General features: G+C 40.0%; 1 protein-coding gene across 1 annotated transcript in view; it reads left to right on the forward strand.

Moving 5' to 3' along the window:
* KCNMA1 (potassium calcium-activated channel subfamily M alpha 1) overlaps positions 1-12,950 on the forward strand; it is a 488,218-nt gene that overhangs the window by 328,380 nt on the left and 146,888 nt on the right. The window contains exon 16 of the mRNA XM_058542759.1: positions 8,686-8,795. Within this exon, the coding sequence (XP_058398742.1) occupies positions 8,686-8,795 (110 nt within the window). The remainder of the gene's footprint in view (positions 1-8,685; positions 8,796-12,950) is intronic.

A 12,950-nucleotide genomic window follows, 5' to 3' on the forward strand; every position in this document is an offset into this window, starting at 1 on the left:
TCAAAGGCATGACGGAGAATATTTGTTCCTTGTTCTTCTCTGTCTTTGGGAATACCTCCTTGCTGTTCAAAGCGTGGTCCATGTTTGGGCAGCATCAGTGTTGTCTGGGAGCTTGTTACAAATGCACAATCTTAGACACACTCCACACCTCCCCCCCGGCCCAGGACTGCAGCATCAGAAATCACATTTTACTAAGACCCTTGGGTGATTTACATGCACATTGGGGTTTGGACTCACAGCCGTACAGGACTTTTGTTAAGTAAGCCCTCAGATGCACCCACTGGTGAGAAATTATCCCGAGTGTTCACAGCAGTGGATGTGGTGGGATTCTCACCAAACTGTTTAAAATATTGAAGATTCTGTAAAGACATAGGCAACTTTCTAGTGGTTTGTCTCCTCAAAAGCAAGCTTATAACTCCTGTGCTGATTCAAATACTTTTCTTTCTGACCCCTTTCCTCTTCTCCCAGTTCTAGATAGATAACCAACCATTGTTTTTGACCTCAATTTTAGAATTTAGGAGTAATGGAATTGCCAGATATAACCTTTGCTGGGCTCAGTGTATTTCCTGTTGAATTCGTGTTTGACTCTACATTGGAATCCAAAAAGTGAAGACAAGGAGGAGACAGAGGGCTAAGTCCCGTGGGGAAGATAGCATAGTCATGAGACGAAGGAGAAAAGGAGGCTCCTTTCCGTAGGGATGGAGATGGAACTCCTAGCTAGTACGAGGAAGGACTTCAGTTAGATTGGTGGTGATATACCAGGTTTTGAGAGTGCCTTCTTTCAAATTCAAGCCTCTAAGTTATTGGATTTAGAATTTAGAAAACCATAAGCCACTTGCTAAGTAGCCCAAGATATTCTGTGATGACAAAATTTTCCAGAAAAATATTGCTCATAGTAAGAAGTTTTCTGGGAGTTTAAAAAATGACCCAATTATATATGCTCCCTATTAGATCCCAAGAGTGCAGAATTTTTCAGCATTTGGAGGCAGAAACTGGTTCATTTCATGGTCTGACGTGAAATGCTATGAAGTTATCAGTGCTTACTTGTGATTAGATGCCTGGAGAAATTGCGTTTATTTCTTTGTGTCTCTTTCTCCAGTTTTGTCCTGCTCAGTTCAATTCAACAAATATTAATTAGTATTAATTATAAAGCACCTTATAAAGTACTATGCTGCTTGTTCTAGAAGATACAAAGTTGAGTGCATAAGGGAGGGGCTCATATTCCAAATTCCAGTTTATTGTAGTTCTCATCAGATGTTAGAAGACTCAAATGCTATGACGGTAGCTGATGATAACTAACATGTACTGGGTGCTTATTGTGGGCCAGGTTGTGTTCTCAGCATCCTATATCGATCATCTCATTTAGCCCTCCCAGCCTCCCTAGATAGAGACGGCATCAAGTTGGGGAAATGAGAAAAGGTCTCATGGAGGAATTGGATTTTGATGACTGAAAATGGCCATAGAGAGATATATTTCTGACAGAAGGATCAAGGGAAACGAAGGAGTGGAAGAGAGAGGAAGTTTTTAGATTAGCATTGCCCATCTCCGCGAGCTGCTCCTTGAAATACAAGATTCTGAGACTAAATACCATGTTTTCCCCCTTGGAAATTTACAATTCATATTAACAGTTAAATACTCTAAGCATTGCACTAAAAAAACCCCCAATTTGGCTTTGTTAAATCCAGTGCTTCCCAAATTTATTTCATCCATTCAATAAATAATATTGAGCCACTACTATGTACCATGCATTGTTCCAGGAGGTAGAGATTCAGGTAAAATTTTCTGCCTTCGTATTAACCCATAAAACCCCCCTCTACTCTATGTTCAAGATAACACCTGTTAGTAAGTTCTGTCGAGATTACTTTGGGAAATATTAGTTGAGAATAATTCTACTCTACTGAAACTTGAGGGTAATTGTGGGAAGTAAGGTTTGTAAGATAGAGTGGGACAGCACAACTTCAAGTTCAGGCCATGGATAGGTGCTGTGAACTGTTTGCTACTCATCCACAAAGAGATAAGTACAGACAATGAGAGTAAGTGCTTAGAAACTTTTATAGCAATTTGACAGATTAATTTTATCTTGGTTGAATCTAATGATAAATATTTTGGACTTGCACTTTTCATGTCTTTTCGTTTCTTTTTTTGGAATTCATTTCTGTTAGATTTTGTAGAATTTTGAGTCTGCAAAAGAATGGATATTAGAAAGAAAAAGAAAACCCTGGTCCCTCACCTCCAATAGATTGAGAAGCTCTGTCCTGGAAAATTCTGCATGCTGAGGGCTGAATTGTCCTCATGAGGGTTGCTCGGCAGACGTCTGCCTGAGGACATTTGCTTCCTGCTTGCTCTGCCCAGATTAGAATTATTTTTAGTGGTATTTTAAGAACCTTATTATTTCAAGCACAAATGAGGATGTTCTTAACTATTGGCAAGATTGCAAAACCAAAGTCCCATTTGGACAGATAGAGAATAGGCCAATCTTTTAAAAAGTCTGACATCTCTTAAGCATACACACCTCTTCTACACTGGAGAGAAAAATAAGAAGAGGGTAGAAAAACCTTCTACATATTGAAAAAAGTACCAATTTCCTGCCACATAGGCGACATTTTCTTAAATAATTTCTAAATAATAAATCTTTTTAGAAGTTCTCATATCACTCTTTCTGCTAACCCTGCCTTGAACTTCGATTCCTCCGGCACTCTTTGTCTCTTCGGAAATAATCTGGGTTGGGGTAATGTAGTGGGGAAAATGACATGTATTCTAACACTTTTGTGTGTGGTGCAGTCTGTTAATCACTCTCTGTACACCTCATGTGGGCTAATTTTTTTTTTTTCATAATGGAAATGGAAGAAATCTGATGGAAGAGATCTCATTTGATAGTCTGCAGCCCACTAGTCTGGGAATAAGAGATTTGGCTCAAGTCCACCCGAAATTAATCTTTGGAGTTGTTTATTTATTCGTTCAGTGCTGAAGCAACCAGTTATCTGGCATTCCATCAAATCCCAAGTAATTTGTTTTAATTGACATTGTCCTGAAGCCTTTGGAAAAATCTGAGATCCTTTCGTCCTTTCTCACATTCTGGAAAATGCAATCTGAAATAGGCCATAATTGTGGAATGCCAAATCATAATGGAGCCCCTGAAATCCAGTGCTGCTCTTGGAGGGGCAGCCGACCTGAGTCCACATCCCAGAAGTCCAGCGTTGATATGCAATTTGGCACAGAGAAGAAATATATTCTGAAAAGATGCAAATCACCATTTGTTCTCCATCTTTTCTGTCTCTTTCCTTGGTTTCAACTTTATCACCGGTTTGCTCCACCCCTAGAAAGCTGTGCAGTGAGGCGTTCTCTGTTCTGGCACCTGTGAGGACCTAAGCCAGCAAAATGCAAGCGTTTCGTTTTTTAATTCCATGAATTCATTTTAGGATTTGTAATTATAGTGAAGAATGTTGAGGTGAGAAAGGGAGGGAGGAAGAGATAGCCACATGCTCATTGATAAAAACTGGGGCAAGTTTGTTAACACTGGACCACAGAGGAAAATAGAGGAGGAGAGAGAGAGTCCAGGAAGCCCAATGATAAAGTCTTCTTAACACTCAATTGTCCTTAACGTTGTTCTTTCCAGCACGAAATGATTAGATGCAACATTAAATCAGATTTTTCCCATGTTGTTGAAGAATGGGGATAAATGACCCCACACATTTTAGTAACCAGCCCTTACGCTCCTCAGCCTAGAGCCCATAAAAGCTAATTCTTTTTATTATTGTAGTCAAGGGCTTGACACTTCCTGTGGGTATTCTCTCTTTTTTGTAGGAATAAATATGTTTTTATGGGATCTGAGATATGTCAGTCAGTTCATGTCACTGCACATTTTAGACTGTCACGTTATAAAGGATAGTGACAATGTACTGTGTAATTTATATGTACAAGTATTCATTCACATGTGGCCAATTAATTCTTATTAAGCAGTTTTATGATTGAAAACTGTGCATCCTTTAGAGGAAGAATGTTAACTGAGAATTTGGATACAATTTTAAAAATTAGTAAATGCAATAAATACCTGCTAATACACTAGCCTCCTACTAGCAGTTTGGGGCAATGTTAGTGTGTATGTTACAACTCACCTCTTCTTATTGCAGCTATTAACATAATGGTTATTGGTTTTTATAATTTCCTTTTAGTTCATTATTTTTATGTGCGTAATATAACATATATTTGGATTAAAACAGTGTACTTGTTTTCAATTAAATAAGGATTGGTATATGATAATCTTTGGAATTATTTAAATGACTCCAGAGGTAGGGCTAGACTTTTGCAAAATTATTTGGCTGTAATCAATATGGTTATTCAGACTCTCTGCTGGGAACAGAAAAGACGGTGTTATAACATACCCCAGCCAAGATGGTTGATTTTTCACATTCACAGGGCTGTTAGCATTAGAGAAACACAGTTTCACTCTAATCAGAGAAAGCATAAAAAATAAAAGGTGTCGTTACCAACCCACCATTAGTAACACATGCAGAATCTGGGATCAAGAAGATGTTACTTTCCCGGGAGCCAAGGCTGATGTTTCCACTTGGAAGGTACCTTTGATGGTGGAGCCGTCTACCCATGGATTGGTGTGAACCACTTACTTTGTGGGGTTGAACTAGACTGATTGAAAAATTAGATAATGAAGGGTAGTTAAATAAGATCATGAGAAGTGTAGATGAGCTAGCCCAATGGTAGTTAAATAAGATCATGAGAAGTGTAGATGAGCTAGCCCAATGGCTCAATTCCCTTTTCTCACTGAAGATGCTGTGAGTATTTGATGAATAAGGATCCACAGCACATCACCTGCACCTCTTTGCTAGACACTCTTCTAAAACAGCTGGAGTTTGACGTGACAGCCGAAGGAGAAATTGCTGCCTCAGGAAATGCTTTGCCTTTGACTGATTGCTGAGTGGCTGGCAAATTAATTTTGGCACATTTCCCTAAGTCATTTTGGCCCCATTCCTTCATTTTTCTGCTGGGAAGTGTGTATTCACATTACAGTTAAAAATAAGTTGACAACACAAATGTGGAGAACAGCATGTACTATTTTAGGAAAGAAGTTGTAGGCTGGGATGGTTCCATTTTGTAGAATAGAAATGATGCCGTCATGCTCTGAGAGGAAGCCTGAACTCTCCTTTCAGCTCTAATCAAAATCAATATTACTTGTCACTGACCTCTTAGAAAGTCCTGGGCTCCAGGGTTTAAGATTTTGAGTCCTTCCGGAGCTTCTGTTCTGATGTTTTCCCTTTAGGTACTTATATAGAGCAAACCCTCGCTGCTCCTTAAAGTCCTAGCACCACTACTACCCTATATATTTACCCTGTCATCTCTAGCAAGAAGTATTATGGTGGGTGGTTAAGAACATGAACTCTGAATCCTGTTGGTACCGCTAATTAGCTTTGTGACCTTCAGTGGGTTACTTAACCTCCCTGTGCCTCCGTTGTATCATCTCTTACAGGGTAGTCATAATGACAAGAATTTGCTCTACCCTCTCTAGATCTCTTTGTTTACTGTCATTTTCTCTGTGTTAAGGCACAAGTGTTTTAAACTCAACATATTTTACACTGATTTTTCCTTTCCTAAGAAGGCATTTCATTACTGCTGACAAAGGTAAAAGGAATGCACACTTTTGGTTTTGCTTTTTCAAAGTAAGTCAAAGATGCCATGCTTGAGATTAGCAAGGTCAACCTTGAAAGGAAGTGATCGCTCAAGCCCTCACCTCAGGATGAAGGTTACCTTCTGTCGCCTGAATCTGTGACGCTCCACAGTGTCATAAGGCTGGGTGTCCGCTCCCTGACTCTCCCGACCTGACGGCCTGGTCCTGTCCTTGTTCTATTACAACTCGTCATTCTTGCCCTCATGGATTAAAAAGTCTCAGTATTAATTATAGTGATTGATTCTTCTGTTCTTACGTTATACATATGGGTTTTAAAAATTTTTTAAATTGTGGTAAAATACATATAACATAAAATTTACATCTTAACCATTTTTAGGTGTTTTTTTTTGGAAATAGTGCTAAAGATGTAGAAATCTTAAAGGGTTATGACAATGAATTTAAACTCCTCAGCATTTATACAGTCCATTCAATGCTACTATATCTAGCATTGTAGATACCACCTGGGAATCTGTATATGGATATGAAGCGGCATTTTGCTCTCTAGAAAAGTTCTGTATATTTTTTCCAGTTTTTTTGGCTTTCAGTCCTCAAGCATTTCAGATCAGCCACAAAGGCAAACTTGCAGAGAAAGGAATATGGAAAAAATCAGTGAAAGTCAAATATAACTCAGCCAGCTATATCTGGTGCTTTTTCCAGCAAAGAGAAAAATATGGGAAAATAAATACCAGTTTAAATAAGATTTAGTCGGTAATTAGAACAGGTCCTAAGATACAGAATCTGCTCAATAAATATTTGCTGAATGAATGAATCAATGAAACAAACAATTTTTGCTAATTCAAAACAAATATGAATAATATTGTTATCCTACAAAAAATCTGTTTCTACTTATTTAAAAAGTTTAGTGATTAACTTTAGTGATTAATAAAAGTTGTTCTACAGAGTAGTTCTATTAGGACATAGAAACATGAAAATGCTGACCATAACTAAAAGAACCCTGTTAAAACCATATTAATTGAGGAATACTACCAACAATCAATAATAATGGAGATAAAGGTTCATGTTTTCATTATTTTTGAAAATCAAGTGTAATATTTAAATTAACAACATAAGCAATGCATTTTAAAAGGAATGTCTTTGCTAAAAGAATAGGCTGAATTCTTCCACTTCAAGAATACTATTCGCCCATAGAGATCTACTATGAGGGTTTATAATTGGCAATTCCTCATATAGTATCCTATCTACTGATAAAACAAATTATGATAATATAATGCCCAAAATATTCTATATTTTAAATTATTTACTAATGCAGACTAGACTTTCTTCAAATTAGTTAGAATTAATGACTTTTGCTTATAAAGTCAAGTATCTTTTATTTGAAAAAAAGTTGAAATCTTATGATTGGGGGAAATTAAAAAGTTTGTGCTTAGCTAAACACATTGCAGTTAATTTTTAAAATCATACAGTTTAGCAATAGAAATGGTTGAGTGCCTTTTTTTTTTTTTTTTTTTTTAATATCCCACTCTGGGGAAGACCCATTTGTAGATAAACAACCCGTACCCAGCAACATTGCATAGCTAATGTCTAATGTGTGGGAGTAGGTTAGAAGCAGCTCAAACTAATGAGGTTAACCCACATAATCTAATCACCCAGACTGAGCACAAAGCAGACAAATAGCGTAGAAGCGGGGAGCATTCAATTTATTTCTAAATTATTCCTGGCTTTTGTCTTGCAGACTGCCACCAAGTAGATGGTAGGTGTGCATCTCCCAATGTTTGCAAGTCTCTCTCAACTTTGAGCGTTACATTTCCCCTCATTAACTGACTATTGGGCCGTAGGCAAGAGGCCTTTTAATTCAACATCAGCACAAAAAATTGTAAAGAGCCACTTGCTGTTGGCTGGGAAGCTGCTTCTCATCCTCCCCCTCATCTAACATCAGTGGGGGTGAATGTGGGAGGCAGCAGCTTACAGAGACCCAAGGACCACACAGCCTCCCTGCCTGCCTTGGGAATGCCTGAGATCCCCTTGCTTCCGGAGGGGCTCAGTGTTCTTGTTGTTATTCACTTCATAATTTTTAAAGATTGATCCTAATGTAAAATCCTTCCAGAAATGACTAGCATGAAGAAGGTTGTTGGGAAAACCAGTTGAACTTGATTGATTAGGAAAAAAAAACATTTTAATGAAATTTGGGGTAAGATCATTCTGAAACTATGTTTTACTTTTTGTGATATTCAAGGTGGGGTTGGAAAAATCTACTTTTTTTCTAAACCAGAAATAGATGTATGTTTCATTGTAATATATGTATGCTCATTGTAAAAGCCTTCAAACAATGCAGAAATCTATAGAGAAAAAAACCTCATTTTACATCTCAGAGATAGCAACTGTTAGAGTTTTGGTATAAAGCGTTCTAGATTTTTCTATGCCTTTACCAACATTCAGATAATTATAGTATATTTTTAAAAAATAGGATCAGACTATACACGCTATTTAGTAATGTGGCTTTTTACGTAATTTCTATATGAACTGATATTCATTTTCATCATAATTTTAATTGCTTCTCTGTATTCCATTGTATAAACGTACCATTTGTGGTTATTTCCAATTTTTCAGGAATAGGAAGGATGTTCTTATACATGTGTCTTTGTATATTATCTACTTGTTTCTTTGCCATGAATCCTTAAAATGGAATTGTTGTGTAAAAGGCTATGTACATATATAAATTTTGATAACAATTGTAAAATTGCTTTCCAAAAAATTGTATCAGTTTACCTGCCCACCAATATTGTGAGTGAGTGTCCATGCCTCCACACCCTTGGAAAATGTACAGGTTTAAAAAGAGGTAGTGCTTTAGATGAGACATACTTCTCGTCTATGAGTGTAGGGTCATGGAAAGCTTCATGTGGACGGTGTAGTTGTGTGCATGGTTGCTGAAGAAGGTCGCCATCACATAACCAGAGCATTCATTTGTTTACTAGGTGGTATAACTCAAGTTTCCCTTTTCCATCGTACTGGCATATCTTAAACCCTCCTCTTGCGTTCTCCTTTAGATTGAGGAAGACACGTGGCAGAAATACTACTTGGAAGGAGTCTCAAATGAAATGTACACAGAATATCTCTCCAGTGCCTTCGTGGGTCTGTCCTTCCCTACTGTTTGTGAGTAAGTGACCGTTAACCATATGCTCTTTGGCTCTCAGGGATATTTAATGTGCCCCTTGCAAGACAGACATCCCACGTCTGCCCAGCACAGTGGGGGCAATTGACAATTACCGAGGGTGTGCTGTGCACTCAGCCTTGTGTGGTGAATGGGAAGGTGGGTCATTACATGGTCCCTGCCTTGGGGATTTCTGCTGGCCCTACGTTTCCCTCTAGTCCTGAGAATCTCAGGCTTGGACCTATCATTTGTACTAAATTATCAACTGCAGTTTTCCTGCTTGTCTTGAATTATGCTCCTGTGATGTAGACACATTTATGAAGGGTGGTGTGAACCCGTGTCTCTCTGATTTTACCAAGGCAAAACCAATCTTGCTAACCCCTTGATGAAAGGAATTTTAATGTCTTTCAATTAAATCAGATCATAGAGACATCAGAGAAGCCGCTGTTCAAAGTGTGTTCTCAATTTGCTGAGGAAATGTGGAAGCAAATGTACAGAAGGAGGCCTTGAAGAAGTCCTTAGCAATTTGGCCCCTGAAATGGACAACCACCATGTTACAACAAGAAGAAAGCTTAGCTTCTCCTTCTACTGACTCAGCAGAACAGACCTGAGCAGGGCCAGCCCCAGCCTGTCATGGCCCCTCGAGGTAGAATAGGGATCACCTATTCTACCCTAAGGGGTATAACCTCAGGATCTCCAGGTGTCCTGGACCCCAAGAAACTTCCATAATGACGATGCCTCAGATTCCCCACTTAGAATCTCAGATGTTGGGTTCAAGTCAAACAGGGGTTTTGTCCCCTGTGAAAACACAAACTCCCTGGGAATGCTAAAACATTAAGCCTGATCCACTGACACCTTAGCAAAGGATTTGATAAGCTCATTCTCACTGATAAAAACTGGAAAGACACAAGGGAATCTGGGAACCTGTTGGGGTGAGAAGCAAAGCCGTTCTCTTGTGCTGTCTGCCTGCCTGCAAACCAAACCTGCCTTCTGGAAAGGGAGATCTGAAGAGGATAGTCCCAGGGGCTCTCGGGCTCCTCTGTCTCCTAGTTCTCTGTTCTGTCCACAGCGGAGAGGGGCCGAGTGCCTGGTAGCTTGGTGTTTACCTGGAGACTGCTGTCAGCACACAGCAGATGCACTCTCCTTGTCCCTGGGCCCAGACCCTAAGCAATCCAAAATGGTTTGGCTGTTTACTGAAATTTCTCACCCTGTCTCTAAGCGAAAGTTTAAATGCTAAATGGACCGGAAAAGTGAATAGGTAATTGATTCGGAAGGAATTATTTTCTGAAAATGGATGCCCTTTTGTAACTCCCACGTGTTCTTTTGTTTGAGAGCTATTTCTTTTTCTGCCACGGAAGGAAGTTAACCACTGTGAGACACTGGGTCCTGGAACACTGAGGCTGTCCCAGGGGATCTTCTCCACCTTTGAGTTTGGCCTGCCTAGGATAGAAAGCCCAGGAGAATTCAGGACTTATAATGGAAGGTGGCTTTATAAAAAGGCAATTGAGGCCCCCTATATCTAATGTAGGGACAGTCTGAGGACACGGCAGAGCTGCTAATGCCTGGAGAAGTCCTGTGGCATTGGGGGCATTAGCAGGGGAGCGTGCGAAGCCCCCTTCGGCTGTTAATTTTCCCTGGCTTAACCAGTGGTTATGTCTAACATGGGTGCTCCCTCGGAAGCCTGCTTTTCCTCTTATTCTGCTCCTGGGACCCAAGTTTAAGAGTGTTAAGCTGGAGGGTTAGGATTGCTCCCCCTAGGGGCTGCAACTGGGATACCCACAGGGTGAATTTGACTCGCATTTGTCCTATACAGTATTTAATTTCTTAAAAGTTAGTTGCCGATATTTCAAAAGAGTGGTATTTCACATAAAAACTAGATTTCTGGCCTTTCTTGAAAATCTGATGAGCCGACACAGGATTTGCATTTCTACCGAATGCTCACTGGCTCCAATTTGCTGTAAGGAAGGGTTTAGTGTAGGCCTTCCCCTCCCTGATGTCTTAAATCAGACCAGATTTGCATTTATATCCCAGGCCTGGCCCCTAAACATGTGAGTTTGCCAACTCTGACCTGCTGGGTGGTGTGAAACTTCACTGCCCTTCGGATCCAGCTCAAGAACTGGGCACCAGTGGCTGCTATAAATATTTCCCTTGATTGATTTCCACGTTTAGAACAGTCCCAAGGAGGAGAAAACCGCTCACACACACCTTGTTGTCAGAGAATTTAGTATTTGTTCAGTACAGCTTCTGCAATACAAAAAAAAACAAAAAAACTTCTGATGTGAGTGAGAATGTGTTCAACTTAGTGCTATTATTCGTTTAACACAATGATACAGTGGAGGTAGAAATAATCAATAAAGAAAGGGCATTTAATGAGATTTAGGAACATCCCAAAACATTGAAGCTCTCCTCAAGCATTTGATTGTCTGGAGGCTTAATTATCTGTGTTTTCTACTTTAAATTAAAGAAAAGCCATAACTCAAAGTTACCAGCAGTTTAATGATAACACTCTTCAATTCAGGTTAATTAAAGCACAGCCATAATTAGAGTGTGGTGTTGTATATCACCCGGCTGGCGCATAAGTATTTTCATTACAGTAAGAATTGGCTATTCAATTTCAAGATGACATAAAGGACGCCAAAATATATTTTAAGCTGGTTCATGTAGAAGAAAAAGAATTGGGGAATATTCTGGCTATAATAAAGCACAGATAAAATATACAGATTTTCAGAGCAGTTTCTGTAATTATGTGCTGCATTAAAACAATATGAAGCCAATAACATCTTAAAGCATGAAAAGAAATAAATTTGCTCTCCCCCTGAGCTGTCAGAGTGCCCCCTTGCAGGGTGGAATCACCACACTGGGGAGCTTGGAATTTTCTCAGAAGCTGGGAGAGTCATTCTATGAAAAGATAAAGGGGCAGGATAAAGGGGTGAAATTTGAGGTCATTTCCCAAGAGAACAGAAGGGAGCAGAACAGAGGCTAGAGGGGCAGGAGACCCCCCAAGGCAAGCTTTTTAAAAATTTCCAGCAGAGAGATGCTCTCTTGTCCAGGTGAGACTCACGCCGACTGGACACTCTGCCTTCTCTGCACCAGCCTTTTGGCTTTACCATGTGTATCACCGGAAGATGCAACTTGGTTCCAAAAACAGGAACTAATTTAGGCAAGGTGCAATATCATTTCTAAATATTTCATTTACATTTTCTCATTTAATCCTCACAACAATCCTGTGACGTTTGTATTCATATCACTATCCCTGTTTGTAAACGAAGACGCTGAGACTCAGAGGACATTGCCCCTTCCAAAGTCACCTAGCAGACAAGTTACAGAATCAGGATTCCGATGCCAGGGCCCTGTGCAGTTGGGAGCAGCTTGGAGTAGCTGCTAGATGAAGCTGGCTAATAAAGAATCTCCTAGGGAGCTTATTAAATGGAGAGGTTTCTAGGCACCATTTCCAGATTTTAATATATGAGATAAGGCCTTAAAAAATCTGAATTTTTTACAAGCAAGTCAGGTGATTCTGATTTAAAGTCTGATGACTGGGAACCCCCACTGACCTCATCCCTTCGTACCACAGGCTAGAATAACCTCTTCTTATTCCCCACTTTGGGCTCAGTGACTGGAATGTTTCTCTCTGATTTTAGCCAAGTCATAGAATCATAGGTGGGCCACATCTTGCAGGCTAATGTTAGGATTTGGGCCTCTCGGTGAGCTTGCTCGCCATCATCCCTTCTTCACTTAGGGTATTCTGCAATCTCCAGGAATAAGTCTGCACTCTACCATGCTAAGCAAACCTCTGACTGCTCTCCGCACTCCTCAGGCCTCATCCAGATCAGTATAGGGAAAAGACATGGAGGTACTGAGCCCTTTAATGCTCTCGGCCAGGTTTCCACTAGGGGTCATAAAAGCAGTTTCAGGCGGGGAGAACCTATAAGCGCTAAATGCAGAGAAGTACAGGAGAAACAAGGATGGTTCAGGATGCGACCCTCGAAGATGCCTCTTAACCTTGTTGGAGATCATGGTGGGCATGTCCTGGGCCTTCCCCAGGATACCCCTTTAAGCGCCAGCAACTACTGAACATCTCCCCTTGGTTTTGCATGGCTGGCTTGCCCCTGAGCCTGTGTGGCTATAAGATCAAAGCAAAGGAGCTTTGGGATCTGAAGG

This window comes from Diceros bicornis, chromosome 6 (genome assembly GCF_020826845.1).
Source record: "Diceros bicornis minor isolate mBicDic1 chromosome 6, mDicBic1.mat.cur, whole genome shotgun sequence".
Lineage (NCBI taxonomy): Eukaryota > Metazoa > Chordata > Mammalia > Perissodactyla > Rhinocerotidae > Diceros > Diceros bicornis.